This window comes from Mercenaria mercenaria, chromosome 1, assembly GCF_021730395.1.
Source record: "Mercenaria mercenaria strain notata chromosome 1, MADL_Memer_1, whole genome shotgun sequence".
NCBI lineage: Eukaryota > Metazoa > Mollusca > Bivalvia > Venerida > Veneridae > Mercenaria > Mercenaria mercenaria.
Window position 1 is genome coordinate 20,998,569 of NC_069361.1, and position 18,541 is coordinate 21,017,109.

At 34.1% G+C, this 18,541-nt stretch overlaps 1 protein-coding gene across 2 annotated transcripts; it reads right to left on the minus strand.

Annotated features, from left to right (window-relative positions):
- Nucleotides 1-235: 235 nt before the first annotated feature.
- On the minus strand, nucleotides 236-18,040 carry LOC123544431 (uncharacterized). Of its 2 annotated transcripts, none has more exons than XM_045330520.2 (4): nucleotides 17,749-18,040; nucleotides 16,781-17,079; nucleotides 3,561-3,685; nucleotides 236-2,177 (listed from the first exon to the last, which is right to left on the minus strand). In XM_045330520.2, exons 2-4 carry the CDS (start codon nucleotides 16,990-16,992, stop codon nucleotides 2,068-2,070), a joined length of 447 nt encoding a protein of 148 aa, XP_045186455.1. In that variant the 5' UTR covers nucleotides 16,993-17,079; nucleotides 17,749-18,040; the 3' UTR covers nucleotides 236-2,067. The 2 variants fall into 2 exon arrangements, with proteins under 2 accessions (XP_045186455.1, XP_045186447.1); XM_045330512.2 differs by having other exon boundaries at nucleotides 17,745-18,040.
- Between the last annotated feature and the right edge of the window lie 501 nt (nucleotides 18,041-18,541).

Sequence of the window (18,541 nt, forward strand, 5' to 3'; positions counted from 1 at the left end):
TTCAACAAAATACAAATGTAATATCATACCCTCAGAAGAGGCGCATGTATCTCTATATGCAAAAAGCACTTGTTTTATCATGTAGCCTTTTAATACATGTCGGTACTTACTAATGACAATCTTGGTACCTTTACATGTTGTTTGCTTATGCTTAATTAGTTTACTCTAAATAATGCTGATTACTTTCTATACAGATCTTATGGGATTACATTCAAGATTTCTTATAAAGCATTGAAACACATAAAATTATGTAATTATTACTATCATCAAAAGTTGAATGACAAAAGTAATAAAACATATGAGTGTTCCGGATCATATAATGATGTAATATTGGACTACATACAAGTATGAAAAGTTGCTGCAAGATGCACCAAATAGAAGCTCCGCGCCAGACAAAACAGTGTACTTAGTACTGGTAGAACAGGAGATGACATAACGATACTGGTGTCTTTGTTGTAGACCCTAGGCAAACAGACAGTCTGATGGGGTTTTATAAATGTTGGAGAAAAGGCTTTGCCTTTGTAGTGTGAGCAGGATTTTTTGACCTAATTATTGACTGATCATCACCCATATGCGAAATTGACATCTAAATTTCTGTATATGGAATGAAACGAATTGCATGTCACCTTGGTTCAAAGGCCAGTTTTTGCCTCATTTTTGGGTGACATTTGTAAAGAAATGACTATAATTATGCATATAAATACTTAACTTAAAAACAAAAAATAATCGAAGTATAAAACCATAAATAAAAGACACTGTTTATGGATGTTTGTTCCAGGCGTATGTACTGTGTCATAAGTTTGGTGTTGATTACCCAAAGAGGAATGGGCATAGCCATGCCTACGTAAAGATGTAAGAGCAATGTACCTTTAAGGAGTTGCAGAGTTAGTTACATACTTAATACATAGAAACAACGACAAAGTGACAACATACAACAATTCTTAACAAATGCATAACAATCATTCACAAATGCTTATATAGAAGTAGTAGTAAAACTTACGTATATACATACCAATAAAAGTAACACCATAAAGTGGGTTTAAAAATTAGCATAAATTAACTTTACAAAGCATTATCCGGAATTTCGGTTGGAATAAAAGGCCTATACCCCGTGTCATATGAAATAAATATGGCAAATAACAATGCCTACAATACAACAAATCAATACTTAAAATAAAATATAAAATAAAATGATTACACACAAAAAAGGAAACCTTCTTTCTGGCACATTCATCAAACTGAAAACGAAAGGAATTTTCCATGTGAAGGCCAATATATATTTTTTTCTCTAAGGAAACTTATTTTTCTCGTTTGTGTTGTTAAATCTGATGCCATGATTCTGGGCCTGATCATACATTAAAATAAAGATTATCGGAAGGAAATCAAAGTACTGATAGCACAGTACCGATGGAAGGTGATTTATGTTAGTACTGTATGAAAAGAATCCATTCCAAAAATGGCACAAGCGCTGACAGTGCTTTGATAGTTAGAAACCCAATACATATAGGATTTGATTCGGCTAACCATATCATCAATATGATACTGCGCTTTTGTGATTAACACTCTGTAAAGTAAAAAGTTTGGAAATAAAGGCATTCAGCCGATAGTTATTCGACGTAAATTACTGCGCCATTGGTATATATTCAAAATATGTTGAACTATTTTTACTGGGCATGAGGACTTGTAAGTTTGTGATCAAGTCCAAGGCTGCCTCAAAGGTGGATATAGTGTAGGCCAAATTTTCCGGTTTGTAACGAAAATGACGTCAGAGGTTGTAAATTATTCTGCATTGAACTACATTGTCCAGTGAATAGATTCGAAATAGTTGTGAGACAGTCTATTCCTGATTAAGTTCAGCGCGGTTATATCACCTTCCAAAAACCGTCATTTACGACATACACTGCACTGCACTCATAAAAAGCGCGGAGAATGATATTGACAGACTATCTCAAGTATAGGGTAGTGAACTGAAATCGTAAAAAGATTCAATGATTTTTTGAAATAATAACCAAGATGACACATTGTTAATGATACCGTTCGGGACATGAACTATTCAATAAAAGTTTACTAGAATTCTGTGTACACGACTTTTTTCACCGTTTCCATATCACACGTATTATCAGGGCGTAGAAACCAATGGTTCCATTTCTTTGCTCTGTTGATTTTATTATTGTTTCCTGGAAAAATAGATATAATCATGGTCTTACGGTGCGTTGTTTTTCTATGATGCTTGTCTCCAGTAAATAATTAAACGATAACAAACCAGATTTCAGATTTTTAATAAAAGGGTCATGTAAATAAAAAGTTTAAATCATAAAAACTAAGATAGTGGGTGGATATTCCTAGATTGATTACCTCGACCGGAATAGATATTGTTATAAATTTCTTGTCCCTGAATTCGACCTAATCTTCACTGAAATCATGTCGGTGCTTAATGGTTTTTTTTTTTTTTTTTGGATTTAACGTCACACCAACACATGATAGGTCATATGGCGACTTTCCAGCTTTAATGGTGGAGGAAGACCCCAGGTGCCCCTCCGTGCATTATTTCATCATAAAGAAAATGGTGAGTTGCTTTCACATAATGTTCTTTAAATTATATGGAATATTTCATTTGTTTTGTCTTTCCTATTACAACACTCCACGATAAAGAATATATACAATTTAAGAATTAAAATCTTATATTATTAAAACTTCAAAGATAAATTGTATCAGAGATTTTTGGCAATATATGAACCACAGGCTAAAACTGAACATTGGAAAGATGTTGTGTATTTCACCCTTGGCCGAATTCTAGTGCGTCATGTATTATTGTTAAACAGGTTTTGTGAAGACTAGCCAAGTCAAAGTTTTATACCATTAAAACAAACAAAACATGTGTGCAGTTTCAGTAACTTCTGTAACATGTTCAATAATTAAACAAACGGTTATTTTGTACTTTCAAAATTTGATCCTTTTACAGCAAGTAAAAAGTTTTTGGGGATGTTAAGACTTTTTCTTAACTGCAAATATGCAAATATGAATATCTGGAACTACAAGTATAATGTATGGTTACAACCATCCAAATATCACATATAAATTAGTATCAACCAAACTAGTCTTTTGGTATTGCTGAAATACATGTAAAAAGAACTTTAAAAAAGTTATGTCAGAAGCTTTGGAATGGCGACTGTTAGTAGCTAGTCCATGGAAAAGATTTCAGCATATTAGTAACATTAGTTATTTCCGCCGATCTATAAAGGTTAAATAATAACAATCTGTACTTCGCATACAACGGGTACGTACTGCAAACATCCAACTACTTTCATTTGTATAAGTAAAGGTTTTTAAAAAATATTTAAGATACATACATTTATTTTGTATTGCCCCTCGTTATTGTTGTTTCTACCTTTTGAGCTCATATTACCTAATGAATTGATAAACCTTATAAAGTGGTAACTTTTAGCAAATAAAAGCACCTTTGCTTGACCCCGTGCAACTAAACCTGTCAATAACAAATATACCCTGCAACCAATTAGAAATAGTGTGAAACTGAACACAACTGGATGCCAAGAAAATACCTATTATCCAGTTGTTGCTGATAACAATAGGGTGTAATTTCTCCCTCTGGGCGTCAGTCATACTGTACCATTTACCATCAGCGTATACATCTAGCGTTAGTAATTCTGTAGTGACATTTGCATACCTAAACAGAAGAGAAGACAAACATTTTTATTTAATTGAAATTACAGACTCCATTAGGCCCCTATCCATCAACATTATATATTAACTTTTCTTTTTGATTTGCGCATACTGTTTTGTATGCCCAAATCATCCCCTGTATCTATTTTTAGAATGACAGCCAGGTTTATAGGTAATGCCTAGTTTACATTTGGCCTATGATGCGTCTTCGGAGCCCGTAAACTTCCCGTATCTTTCTTTTCATGCGGCCTAAAGACGGAGGCAGGAGGCGGCAGTGCGATTTTCGTACGGATTCACGGGCTCCGCAGCCTCTACAATTTTGTTTAGCGAAAGTTATACAAATTTGAAAAAAAAATCGTAAGTCCATAGCCCGTATACATGTTGCAGGTGGCATTGCACAATCCCTGCACGAGCATCGTTAGGAGACCGCGCGCTGATCGTGCAACCAACGTACGATTTCCCGCGGACATGATGCCCAAAAGAAATTGTACGGGGATTGTAGACCCGTGGGACATTCGCACGGCCCTCACACAGCTGCTGCAAGGTTGCCCGTGCAGTACTTGTGAAATCACATGGATATTGAGCAACCCTACAGCGGCCGCACCATTGCCGTGAGTCGGCCTTGATATGGGCAAAACATTTTTCAGATGGTTATATATATTGGCCATCTCCAGCATGTTTTCATTTTTCGTCTCTTCAGAGAAACATCGTACGATTTCCGTGGGATGCTTGCGGAGACTGCACGGCAACTGCACTGAAATTGCACTATTTCCGTATAATCTCCGCACATCGTCCGTATAGTATATCAAATAACATAAGCTCATGAGCTGTTTCCCGACAGACAACAGAAAACAGAATTTAACAAAATAAAGCAGCTAAAGGAAAAGATAAGAAAATAGTTAAAGCATATTAAAACATTTACGTTGCTGTGGTTAAGAATTACATGGTTATATGATTAAAACAAACTTACATACATAGCATATATAAGCACAAACCTTTAAAAAATGAAGCACATAAGTAAAAAGAAAATTGACAAACATTTAATACACTGCAGTGTGAGTTAATTGCATAGAAGGTGCTAATCTTGGCAGCGAGGATAAAAAAATAAATTAATAAAATATATACATGTATATCTTTACTGTATCTGAACAAAAAGGCATTTGTTCTTAAAATTAGTGAATGCTAGTGGCATATCTATTTAGGCTGGTGTGGCTTTTTAGCACGTTCCTCTTGAACATATAAAAGAAAGTACAAAAAAACTATGTTTAGAACATCACAAAACAACAAAAACACTGTCTCTACTGCAACCAAGTCGCTTGGCTCTTACTGACGTTTGAATGTCTAATCTGATCAGCCAGTGTACACGTCAGCCTTCTCTATGGCAAATAGAAAAGGCACAAAGGGCATCAGTGTCTGGCAACAGCGGAAGCAGTCTACAAGCAGGCATTAGTTATGAGAAATAATATTTAGGAAACACTTGGATAAAATTGTACTATCTGTATAATCATCGGTTAAAGAAAACAAAAATTACACTAAGGGGGAAATAAAGCTTCGTGTAAGGGACACCTAAAGAATACTATTTGATTGTAATCATTGTTAATTAAAAAGAAAATACAACTATGCAAGTAACATACAGTGATCTGTCAGTATAAAATAATTTCTTCCTTCTTTTTTTTTTTGAAAACAAGGTCGGGGGAAACAGAGTTCGCGTTCATGGTTCAATGTTTAGTTGAAACAAAAACATCAGCAGCATTTTAGCAAAATCAGTGGGGCCAATCAAAATGTTGCGAGTTTGATCTCAGTGTCAATGTGCTCAGAGAGAAGACATGTGTGTTTTCAACCCCATTTTGTTTTTGTGTGTTGGGGGGGGGGGGGGGGGAGGGCAGGTTGTATGTTAGATTACATTGGTTCAGTTAATTGACTACCTGGATAGCGCTAAAATGATATTATAGCTGTGTTAAAAAATAATATAAAAAACAGCATCTGTCAGAATGAGTGCTCTCAAGTAAAACATGTAAAGAAAATAAAACCATATTTTTTCTGTATAATTATATTAACATCCCAGATAATAATCTGTATAAAAGTTTATAAATTCATAATTAATTCATCAAAATCCTTCTGTTTATCTTTTGTCATTTTCTGTCAAATAAAACAGTGACTATTAAAATATTCAATCTCTTAATATCACTTAAAATATTATCTAATAAATCTTGGAAAATAATAGTTTGAAAAGTTTGTTCTATAGCTTCACTCTTTACATGAAGTAGCTTGAAATATAAACAAACCCATATATTTCTTTAAATTATTTATAACTTCTGTCTCTATTTGTTCGAAGTCAAACGATATCAGTTTACATATATTTAAATTATGCAGATGTTCATATTTCAACCGACTCTTTTCATTATAGGTTGTTAAAACATTTCATGAGCATTTTCGTTTTCTAATAAAACTGTTGACTAATGTCTCATATTTAAACAGATAGATAGATTGATATTCTTTATTTTCTCCAATAAGAAGAGCATGATTTACAAAAAGAACAATTATATATATGTAGAAAGTTAAAATTATTTTAGAAATATCCCCTTTTCTCGTATTCTGAGGGTTTCTTATAGTCTCGTTATTTGCCTTTACGTTGTCAAATGATATACTGTTTGTTATCTTCTAGACAGGTATGGTACAAATCTGACAAACTGAAAATTTGAAGTGATTTGAACACAAATTGATGAAACAATTGTCATTTTACTGAATTAAAAAAAACAACTTTTTTTTCTTTTTTTTTGGTGGTGTAAGCACAATTACCATTAATTATTAACTATGCAATTAATTGTCATATTTCTTGATGAATTAACTACAGAATGTATCTTTTTATTACACCATGGTAATTTTAATGTTGTAAATGCAACAAGTTGTTTGTGCAGAAGAGTCAAATCTAAATTCACAGGAATACTAGAAACTCTTTGTCCATTTTTGAGATTGGGAGTGTAATCAAATACTGTTTGGGATAATTTCTGTCATGGCACCGTCTGAAAGACAAGTGAATTTTCTACAAAATTACACCCAAAAACTGTTTATGAAATGTTTAATCTGTTACTGGGAATAAAACAACCTTAGGTCTCTGAGAATATGAGAAAACAGTATAGAAAACAGTATATTTACATTATGCATGGGTTAATATAAATTATATCACGTGTATTGCAAACGGGAGTCATAACAAAAGTTGTATATTAAACATAAATTATGTCTTACAGAAGGTTGTCATTATGGTCAAATGTACCAATGCTTTAAATATAAACACATTTTGCATCACTGGCCAGATTCATCATTTTCTGTGTGATTAGAAAAGGCAAAAGGCTACTTTCCATGAATGCGTGTTACTAATAATAGGGATGAGCGCATTGAGAGTGACCTAGTGGTATCTGTAATCTGAAAATGTGTTATGGCCAAAGCCAAATAATGAATCTTTCAGAAAAACGTACAAAACTCTGGATGGGCAGCGTAAATATAATATACATCTTAAATAAAAACATTTAAATTCTTACTTCTGCAATGAATGTCTAGTGGATCTTTAGACAATATCTTTCTTTTTTTTACTGATTATTATGCTTGTAATACATTTTCTGTAAATGTGTGTATTTGTTGTGGACCTCGTAGGAGAAATGTATTCCCGCATAATTATAATAAAGTTTTCATAGCTGCAGAGAACTTAGGGAAATGTCGGCGGTAAATATATATGACAAAAGATGTCTAAGTCAAAAGGTCAAGACACGCATGAGTAATGATACTTGACTAAAATAATTTTGCATCTACCCTGGTTTCATTAATGTAAAGTTAGCTTTCATTTCAAAAGATAAAAGGTAAGGATAGATTTCCCGGAAGCACAGAGCATCCCAAACACAGCTATAGAGCTATGCGTCACAAAGTAGGCCTACAACAAAAAGAAGCTGTAACGGAAAAATATTGTAGACGGGTAGCACCAAAAATCCAACAACAAGTGCATAATAAATATATGCAAAATACAGAAAAATGGGGGTTGGGTTATAATGGGTGAATAAAAGGGTCGGATGTCGGAGGAAGGTGGAGCAAGAATGAATATTCAAAATGGAAAGCCACGTTCCTTAAATGCACAACGTCAAGACAGTTTCCGCCTATTAAAATTTATTTTAAACCAAAAGCATGAACTCCCATCTGAAATTGTTTTCATACCCGCGCTTGAATCCTTCAAGCAGGCAGTACGCCAACATACATGCAATTAGTTGTATCAAAGTGTGTTTTTAACCAGATTTTGTTACCAGTGTCTGTATATCTAACACTTTTTCGCTGTTTTCAGTCACACTTTCTCACTTTGACGTCTCACTGTCATTACTTTTGTAAAAATCGTTTTCTTGCACTGACTGCGCAAAAGGGGAGTTAAACAGTATTCGAAGATAGATAGATGTTTTTTCTTTCCAAACTTCACATCATTACGTAGATCTACTTGTATATGAAAATTAAAAATCCATTTCTATGGAGGCATTTCGAATAATGAATATATTGTGGAATATCACGTTTATATTTTATCGCATGTCATTAGATATAACTTTTTAAAAGTTTTTCCCTACAAGAACATTGAGAGCGGTCACAGTGTACTCGTTGAATATTTCACCGGTCAATAGTTGTTATACTTTGTTGGTATAAAGAGATGAACACCAGGTATGTTATTAATCATGTTTATTGAAGTAAGCTTAACAATAGAATAATCTTGAATCATAGAGGCATGCGATATATATATTAAGTAACAGTAATCTAATATGAAGAACATAATCATAAGGATGCTGGAGTTATGTCCCTTTAAACATTAGAATATGTAACATCCCCTTTCTTTTGAATAAAAAAAAAACATAGCTGATATCATTTTATGAATTGCATTTTTCTGATTCAGCACTATACTTGAAAGTATTGTGTCGAAAATTCAGTTTCACTCGACAAGGTTGGTCTGTTTTCCATTTTAGATAAATGTAATAAAATTCAGATAACACAAATAATCCCAGTTTCAAGTTATCAAAATGTCACAGCAATTTCCAGCTTAGTAATTTCCACATAATTGTTATCTAATAAATGTAAGTGTTTTTGTCTAGGTATTTCCTCAGCTAATTACACTATCAACATCATAAGTTGAATATCTCAAAGCACTCACTGTTCAGCTAATTATGTTTCACAAATTTAATCTATCTGGTGGTCGCACATTTCTTCCAGATATAGTTTGATAAAGGGCAGGTGAATCTGGGTTAGAGTTATAATTTGTAATATTTTCCTGCTTAATTGGATCTGGAGAAAGTTTAGGACATGAAGGTTTTGGAGTTTGAAAATTCAGGGATGGAGCTGGTGGGGTAGCTGGAAGTGATGGAAAATCAATTTCAGCAAATGGTTTCTCACGCGATTTTAATAAATGGCGTCTATTCCTTCTGTACATACCACCATCCTCTGTCCTCACAATGTAAGATCTATCATTAACCTGTCTAGAAACTACAGCTGGTTGCCAAGTTTTACCTTGTCTTATCCTAATACCTTCACCTTTTTCAAGGGATTTCATGGGTCTGGCAGATCTATCATAGTAAAATTTTGACTTGTTTTTTATGTTCTGCATTTTGTTTCGGACACCCGATTTGTCTGGTATTCTGGGTTCAAGGTTTGAATCCATTACTGGTAAATTTGACCTAAGCTGTCTAGACATAAGCAACTGTGCAGGTGTCTTACCACAAGCTAAAGGGGTATTCCTGTACTCAAGAAGTGCTATGTAGGGATCCGTACCAGCCTGTGTGGACTTAGTAAGCAGATTTTTGGAAATAGAAACAATTTTTTTCTGCAAGGACGTTACTTTGGCTGTACGTTGGACTTGGCGTTCTGTGGTTAAAATCCCATTCTCTAGCAAAATCAGCAAAGCTTTAACATATGTAATAGCTAGCATTGTCACTTATCAGGGTTTCAGGTATTCCATGTCTACTGAAGTAGCTTTTCAGTTTCTGGATAATATTTTGAGCTCTTGTGCTTGTTAACTGTCTAAGCTCAAAGTATCTACTGTTGTTATCAACTAGAACAATGAAATCTTTACCTTGCCATGTAAATATGTCGGTTGCAACTGTCTGCCATGACCTATCAGGCAAAGGTGTTTGAATCATAAGTTTTTCCACATTTTCTGAGCGATGTTCGAGACATACTGGGCATTCCATAACTCTCTGTTTTATGTCATTAAGCAATTTTGGCCAAAACATTATCTCCTTAGCTCTTTGTGTACATTTCTCAATGCCTAAATGTGCATTGTGAATTTTGTCAAGCATTTCGCTTCTCCACCCTTTTGGTATATAGATTTTCGACCCTTTTAGGATAATGTCTTCTACAACAGACATTTCGTCCCTAAAATTCCAATATTCTGTGATAGATTCTGGACAGTCTGTTCGTTGGTCAGGCCAACCCTCAAGAATTGTTTGTTTTAGGGTATGTGACTGTGGGTCTGTCTCGGTAACATCTCTGATCTGTCTCATTTTCTGATCACTGACTTGGAAATTGGACATAACAGCATGTACATGTATATCCATGTCTGGATATAAACCTGTATCAGTGTCGGTTAAGAATTTTCTTGACAAAGTGTCCGCAACTGGAATGTCACGACCACTGATGTGTTTGACCTCTAGGTCGTATTTCTGTAATTGCAATATCATACGCTATAAACGTGGGGGTGCACCATGCAAGGGTTTCTTAAATATAGCCTCCAGGGGCTTGTGGTCGGACTGGACATTCACATGTCTACCATACAAGTAATTATGGTATCTCTTGCATGCAAAGACTATACTATAGAGTTCCTTCTCTATTTGGGCATAGTTTCTCTCACTTTGGGTAAGAGACTTAGATGCAAAGCGCACTGGCCTTCCTTTTTGCAGAAGTACAGCACCTAGGCCATTCTTTGACGCATCTACTTGGAGTTTTATTTCCTTGTTAGGATCAAAATAGACCAAAACCGGACCAGGGCTCTGTGTGATAACCTCTTTGATTTTCTGAAATGCTTCAATTTGGGGCTTATCCCAGGAGAATTCCATGTCTTTGGAAAGTAAAGCTCTCAAAGGGCTAGTTAGCTCGGCAAAATTTGGAGCGAATATCTGTAAATAGGTCACCATACCTAATACAGTTTCAAGTTCAGACTTACAAGTAGGAGGCGGCATCTCCTTGATTGCTCTGACCTTGGAAGGATCCATCTTAAGTCCATCAGAAGTAAGCAAATGTCCAAAGAATAATATCTGAGATTTTCCAATCTCCATTTTCTCTGGATTTAGTCTGATACCTTTTTCACGACATCTGGTCATAAGTCTGTCAAATTTCCGGTCATGTTCAGCCCTGTCCTTACCAAAAACTACAATGTCATCTACAATTGTCTTGATACCTTGAAGTCCTTCCAGACATTCGTCCATTTTCTGCTGAAACATGTCCTGGCTACAAAAAAGACCAAACGGTAGCCTAAGGAACCGAAATCTCCCAAATGGAGAATTGAAAGTGGTCAGATAAGACGGCTTTTCAGTCAGTTTAATTGACCAATATCCGCTTCTCGCGTCTAGCTTGGAGAAAACAGAAGAACCCGCCAGATCAGGCAATATTTCATCTAGAGCTTTAGACGGATAGTGGGGTCTCTTAATGGCATTGTTAAGGTCCTTGGGATCTAGGCAAATTCTCAATTTACCGTTCCCCTTTTCTACAGTAACTAAACTGTTTACCCATTCTGTGGGCTCTGATACTTTTTGAATGACCCTCTTTTCTGGCATCATTTGTAATTCAGCCTTGAGCTTATCATGTACCGCTACTGGTACTCTCCTAGGGGGTGTATCACAGGAATGACATCCTGCTTTAAATGTATCTTTAATGAAATACATTCACCAGGCAGTTGACCAATACCTTAAAATATGTCAGGGTACCTAGAGAGAACATCTTCCTTATTCAAGGCCATATCTAAGTTGTCAACATTAATCATGATCAGATTCATGAAAATGCATATTTTCAATCCTAGAGATGAAGTTAACTAGTGTTCACAACGTAAAATTCTTCAAGACTGACTACGGCAGTATCTTTATGTCTGACCTTAAAGTTTGCTTGACCATCAACTTTGAGGTAAGTCCCATCATAAACAGTGAGCTTTCTGTCTGTGGGTCTCAAGGGATCATGTATTCCAAGACAATTCCAAATTGACCTTGGGATGATATTGACCTGTGAGCCTGTATCAAGCTTTAATTTGACATCCTTGTACTTTGGCCCTACTCAATTGTAATGAAGGCTTGATTTTGGGTCTGGTCAAGGGAAATGGTATCAACGATAAAGGTATTTTCCAGATCTGGAAGTAGACCACTTACTTGCAGTTCACTGATATTCCTTTTTGATCTGCACACTTTAGCAAAATGATTAGGCTTCCTACATGATAAACAAATTTGTCCATATGCTGGGTACACAGTTCCTTTAGCATGACTTTTTCTACCACAGTTCCCGCATTGTTTGCTCATTTGGTGACTTTGATTCCCCTTTGGATTCCGCACATGTGGATTCAAACTTGCTGCTTCCTTTTTCCTCTGAAAGGATTTGGGTTGCTGCGCTTTTGTTTTCAACTTGACAGCATCAATGTCCTGTTTTGTCATTGATTGACATTGAACTTGACTCATCTCTACAGTTCTAGTAATGTCCAGCGTTTTCTGTAGTGTCAAATCTGAGCCCTCGTTTATCAGTTTCTGACGAATTTTGTGTGTTCGTATCCCGAAAACTATCTGGTCACGAACAAGGTTTACGTTCATTTCGACTTGATAGCCACAGTCCCTAAGTAAAACTTTCAGGTCAGTAACGTATTGTTCGAACATTTCTCCCTCCTGCTGGGTTCTCGATCTGAACCGATAACGTGCGTAAATTCTATTTGATTTCGGTTGGCAGTATTGCTCAAAGTTGTTAAAGTATGTGTCGAGAGAGTTCTTTTCTTCATCAGATATTTTCCATGTGGAATACAATTGCCTGCCATGGTCTCCAGACCAAAGCATCAGATAGTTGCATTTTTCGGCTTCACTTTTCTTTTTTAACGGTCCTCCGAACATGCTTTGAAGGCACTAGGCAAGTCCTTTGACTCCCAGTTCATTTTTGGAGTTTGGCTGCTTAGATTGTTTGAATCCATCTTGTTCAATGGTAATGAAGTAAATCCGCCGATATAAATGCCGCAAATTCAAGTTAATATTCCACTGGATATCTAAAATTTAATCCACAGTGAGCATGTTAGTTAGTCCTTTACTGATTCTGACACCATGTTATACCTTGTTGGTATTAAGAGATGAACACCAAGTATGTTATTAATACATGTTTATTGAAGTAAGCTTAACACTAGAATAATCTTGAATCATAGAGGCATGCGATATATATATTAAGTAACAGTAATCTAGTATGAAGAACATAATCATAAGGATGCTGGAGTTGTGTCCCTTTAAACATTAGAATATGTAACAATAGTTAAAATAGTCTGTGATATCTGTACTTTATTCCGTAATTAATAGCTATATTGTATAGTGTTATCTTAAAATATAATGTATTTCACATCTTTCATTACAATTTAAGCTTTCATTTTTGTTTTTCAGTGTAATCCATCATAGATTTTTTCACCATAAGCGGCTTTTTTTTACAAGTTGTAGATATAATCCCTACACCATTTAAAAGAAGAATAAGAGTTGTAGCAGGATATTTTTCAATTTTTAAAATATCATTAAAATGTCAATTTTACGGCCAAATATTTTCCCATTGCCGGCAAAATCAAAATTTCGAATAATGTATTTTTTCCAATATTACAAAGTTGTTATACAGAGAATAATCTTCTATGCTAACTGAGATGTCCTGGAAGTTTTTTTTTTTCTTTCTTTTTTTTTTAAAAAAAAACATCAACTAATAGAATCTTTATTTCTCTTTTTCTTTGGCCAAATGGCCAAAATATTCAATGAAAAATATCCAACCAATATTGTCTTTTCTAAATATATTTTTTTAATAAAAAGTTTAAATTCAGTTTGTGATTTCAAGCAATCAATGATGTCTAAAGATGCTGTCAAAAATATATCATACAATCGAATTACAGATGCCAGACAAATGAATGAATGATATCGTAAGTAAAATTGATTTTAACGTATCAAATAAATGAGCTAAAGCTATCACTTTATCGTTTTTCCACCTATAAATGAACTTAACGGTAAAAAAAATCAATAATGAAAATACATAAGAATTTAGTGACGACATATGTTACAAAACTGCTACGGATGAAACTTAGTCAAAATAATTGTAGGTACGACATTAGTTCAGGTTTGAAGCCGGCTTATCTGGGTCCTAAAACTAACATTACGGTTAAATTGTAAATAACGATATCACCACTTTCTGTGACACATATTCTTCTTAATTTAAATGAAATATCTTGGCAGAGTGTTTTAATGAAACAGTGGCATTTACGAAACTGTGATACATGTGCATAAAATATTTGCAGCTTCGACAAATCATAGGACAAATTCGTTTCATATTTGTGTAATTTGTTTAGCTTCCCGACGCTGCCTATGTCTATACGGCATGCGCCACTGTGTGCCAGTTTAGCGACAAATCATATATTTTCGCGATATAAATTCGGAAAAGCATTTGTAAATTTGTGGCTAATACCCGTAAAGGTAGAAACATACTGCCAGTTAAAAAAAACGCTGCCGAGTTGGAACAGGTCACATTAGAACATCTGAGAAATTAAAAAAATGTTACTTTTTACTTGCAGTTCACGTGGTCGGCGTATGCAGGAGCGTTCGTTTAGTTTGAAGTCGGCGAGAATTTAAAACTTGACCGGCGTATCCCGGATCGGGTGAAACGAATTGGCCTATATAGAGACACTCAACAAACAACATTGTGTGAGGATCTCATGAAATTTTCTTGTCCGTACAAAATGCAAATATGTATTACTTTTTACGTTGTGTCATGACATTTATTCAAGTCAGACGGACAAGTTCACTTTAGCGACTAATATGATAGAATAATCAAAAAATAACTTTATTTAAAGAGGATAATATATTTGGCTATAGCCAGTCTAACAGATGGTCCTCTAACATAATACTTTAATAATATATAACCTAGCTTCCCTAGCTTTAATTAAAGAGGATAATATATTTGGCTATAGCCAGTCTAACAGATGGTCCTCTAAAATAATACTTTAATAATATATAACCTAGACAGTGAAGTGAAAGACATGAATTAAAATAACGTATTATGAATAAATTAACCCTTAGTTACATAAACAGTATGTAGTAAAATGGAAGAGTTTGAAAAAGCAATATCAGAAAATAAATATACAAGTGTTTAAAGAATAAAAGCTATTTGTAATCCGCGCACCAAACATTAGAAACTCTTTTGCGAGAAAAGCAATGGAAGGTGTTGAATTACATTAAAACAACGATACTATAGTTATATCAATTGCATGAAATTAAACACAAGTAATAACAGAAATAGACTAAAGAAAATTTAACAATACATCATATAAAATTGTGAACACTGCAAGACAAATACAATTGGTGATAAGACATTAAGAGAGAAAATTAAGTAAAAAAATAAAATAAAAAATGATAAAAAATATGTGGTGACAGAATTTTTGTCCTATGAATTATACAGCTAAATAGAAAAGAAGAGAATAAAACGAAAGCAATGTCACGAAGTACAAATTAGCGAGAAACAGGCTAGAGAAACAATGTATAAAAAATACTATATTCTATGTAAATGTAGATAAAAATGATAACTTTTAATAACATAAAATGTCTAAGAACTTATAAATGGGAAGAGTGAACATTGCGTGATATTGTGGATGGTAGGTGTAATGCACAAATCAGGGAAGACGGAAAGATACAGCCGTAACAGCGCACCCTTCCCCAAAACGATTCTAGTGGAAAATATTTTGAGAGCAATTTGAGTAATGTTATTTTACGTGAAATATTGATGCATAGTTGATCTATCTGTTTATTCCAAGTTAAATGGTTATCAATATACAAGTATAGATTCCCAACAGTTTTTGAGTTTCTACATGATGCAATTTTATTATTATATTATATTTCAATTTGTTCTGTTATTGTGTTTTTTGTACAGTACCCAAACTACCATGTAGTTTTCACTGCACCATATTTTGAATTCATATGCACTAGTTTGTAGGTAACTTAGGGCCAACATGACCCTCTTGTTATTTGATTTGATTTTGATCATGTATAACTCACTTGCATAGTTTTCTTTCCTTTTTACAACATTATTTTTCAATCTTGCTCCTAGGAAGAGGGTTTACAAGAATTATATTCAGTAAAAGTATTATCGGAATTTCGATAAGTTATTTGTGAAATGATCAACACGTTAGTTGTATGTGTATATGTAAATACCATCTTTCATCTTTCGGAATGTAAATCAGCCAGCATATCTGTCGGAGATAATTAGAAACCTGCTGTCTTTAATGGTTATTTTACTGATCTGTGTTCGGCTAAAGATATATTAGACAAAAGTCATGTTTGAAATTATGAACAATTTCTTGATAGTGTTTATGTGAAATTCTTTGTGTGTTTAAACAAAAATGTGTGTGAGATTTAAAAGGTGCAATCCGAATACACGTACAGCTTAACACATTATATTTACTACCGCTAAAACATTATTGTTTTGTATAAATTTGATTGTGACTGCATCTCTGCAAAGCTAGTTTATGTATTATATCAACTTAAATTGCTTTGAGGAATATAATCTTCATTAAACTTTGGAAGCTAAAAATATACTTCTTTTAATGAAAGGTGGGCATTGAATATTTTTACTTACATTGTAAATGCATCAGAATGTGTGGCAATCTTTAACCAGAAAAAAAAATCCAGGTCTCGTCGTAGAACTGTACATCAGAGATGATTTTTTAAGTTATTTTATTAAATATTTATTTTAGTCCATCAAATCTTTGTTTACCTATAGGCCGACCTATAGCACAGACTCGCAGCAGTCGATTTATATAGATAATGTAATCTCAAAATAAGGTGCAATTTATAAAATATATATATATATATATATATATATTGCTCAAACTAACCTTTCACAAATTAACGTAGATAGGAATATCTGGTCATTTTTCCCTTCTGATATTGTTTTATTATCTGGCCTCTCCTTTATTTCTCGTTCAAGCTTCCACATCATTTCTGTTAGCTTAGTCCAGAGGGTTTTGGTCCGATCTGTGGCAAAAAGATAGAGTAGTCCTCCGTTGAAAATAGTTCCTCCGGTACCAGAAACTGGATTCACTAACATGTCAACACCAGATCGCTTTTGCAAGCCAAGTATTGGGTTTGAAAACCAAACGTAGTCAAATTCTAGTAAAAGCAAATCAATATTTGCCTGCAATAAAGACAAAATTATTTCTGTCCTACGAATCATAATTTTGACATAGCCGACATGACTACCTTTGGGTATATCAGCTTGTAGATGGAAGACTGACACTTCAGGCCAGTCTCTATTAAGCTTAACTTTAGATTCCTTATCCGTTGTAATTACTAATACAGATTTATGAACTCCCATGCCTTTCGTATTACAAAGCCAGCTATAAGCAAATGGTAAATATGCGTCATTTACTACGCTGACTAAAACTGTCTTATTATATGAACTAACTTTTCTTGCTAAATTTAGAACTTCATTATTATTGTCACTATATGTGTTACCATGTACACCATTTTTAGCATCACTTATGTCTTTAATATTATATGACAGGTTTTCAATGTCTTTAAATCTGAACACATGTATATTTGATTCGCTGATAGGTCTGTATAAGACGGATAGTTTTCCTATGTTTATACATTTTAGTAAAATGAATAAAATGATGAAAACCAGAATTCCATATCTTATTGACCGTTTAGAACAGAAATGTTTCATTAATGTAAAACTTTCCATTATGGTGCACGTTATATAACACACTTATAAACACAAACAGTACTCATAACACTATATATTACAATTATATGCCCGCTTTGGAATTGTTTATTATAGACACATGTCTGAAAACTTACTCACTACTTAGTTTCCATTCAAGTATCAGGGGAGAGCGCTCAGAGGTATCGACTTTCTCGAAAAACACGCATCAGCGTCAACTATAACGTATTGTCTGTTTCGAGAATATCCGTATCAAATCCACAAACCGCACATAATGTTTGAAACGACATTTTAGTGAATAACAAATGCAATCCTCTTGTGTTTACATGGTCCAGACATCTCAACCGTATATTTACTTTACTCCCTTTCTATATATCTTATTAGTGATTGCAGCAAAATTCTCTTTCCAACTATTCTGTCCCACGAAGCCCGATTGGCAATGTAATGTGAGCATAAGTTATATTTATGGCACCTGTTCACCTGACATCTCATAAACTCATAAATGATTCAAAGATTTTGTGCGACGGCGGAAATGAAATACGATTTAGTTTGCTTAAACATGCATTTTGTAAATTTATGGTACTATTGTTTACCATGAATTTGATTGTTTTGGGGTTTTTTGTACAATTACAATGTGCAGTGAGTAACTGATTTAATTTAAGAACTCTGCTGACAAGGTATTCATTAAGAATATTTATTCCAGGAACTTGTTTTGTGCATTCTGAAATGGTTTTAAAACTTGATTCGCAGAATATAAAATCTTGAAAGTAGATCCCTCGGAAGCACCGAGAAAAAGACAAACAGTGAAAATTGCAGACTCGGTTTGATTGAGTCTGTACTCTGTGATTTCCCTGGATATGTTGAATAAAAATAGTTTGATCAAACAATGAACTGACATTATTACCTCTAACACTAACATGCATATTATCAGTCA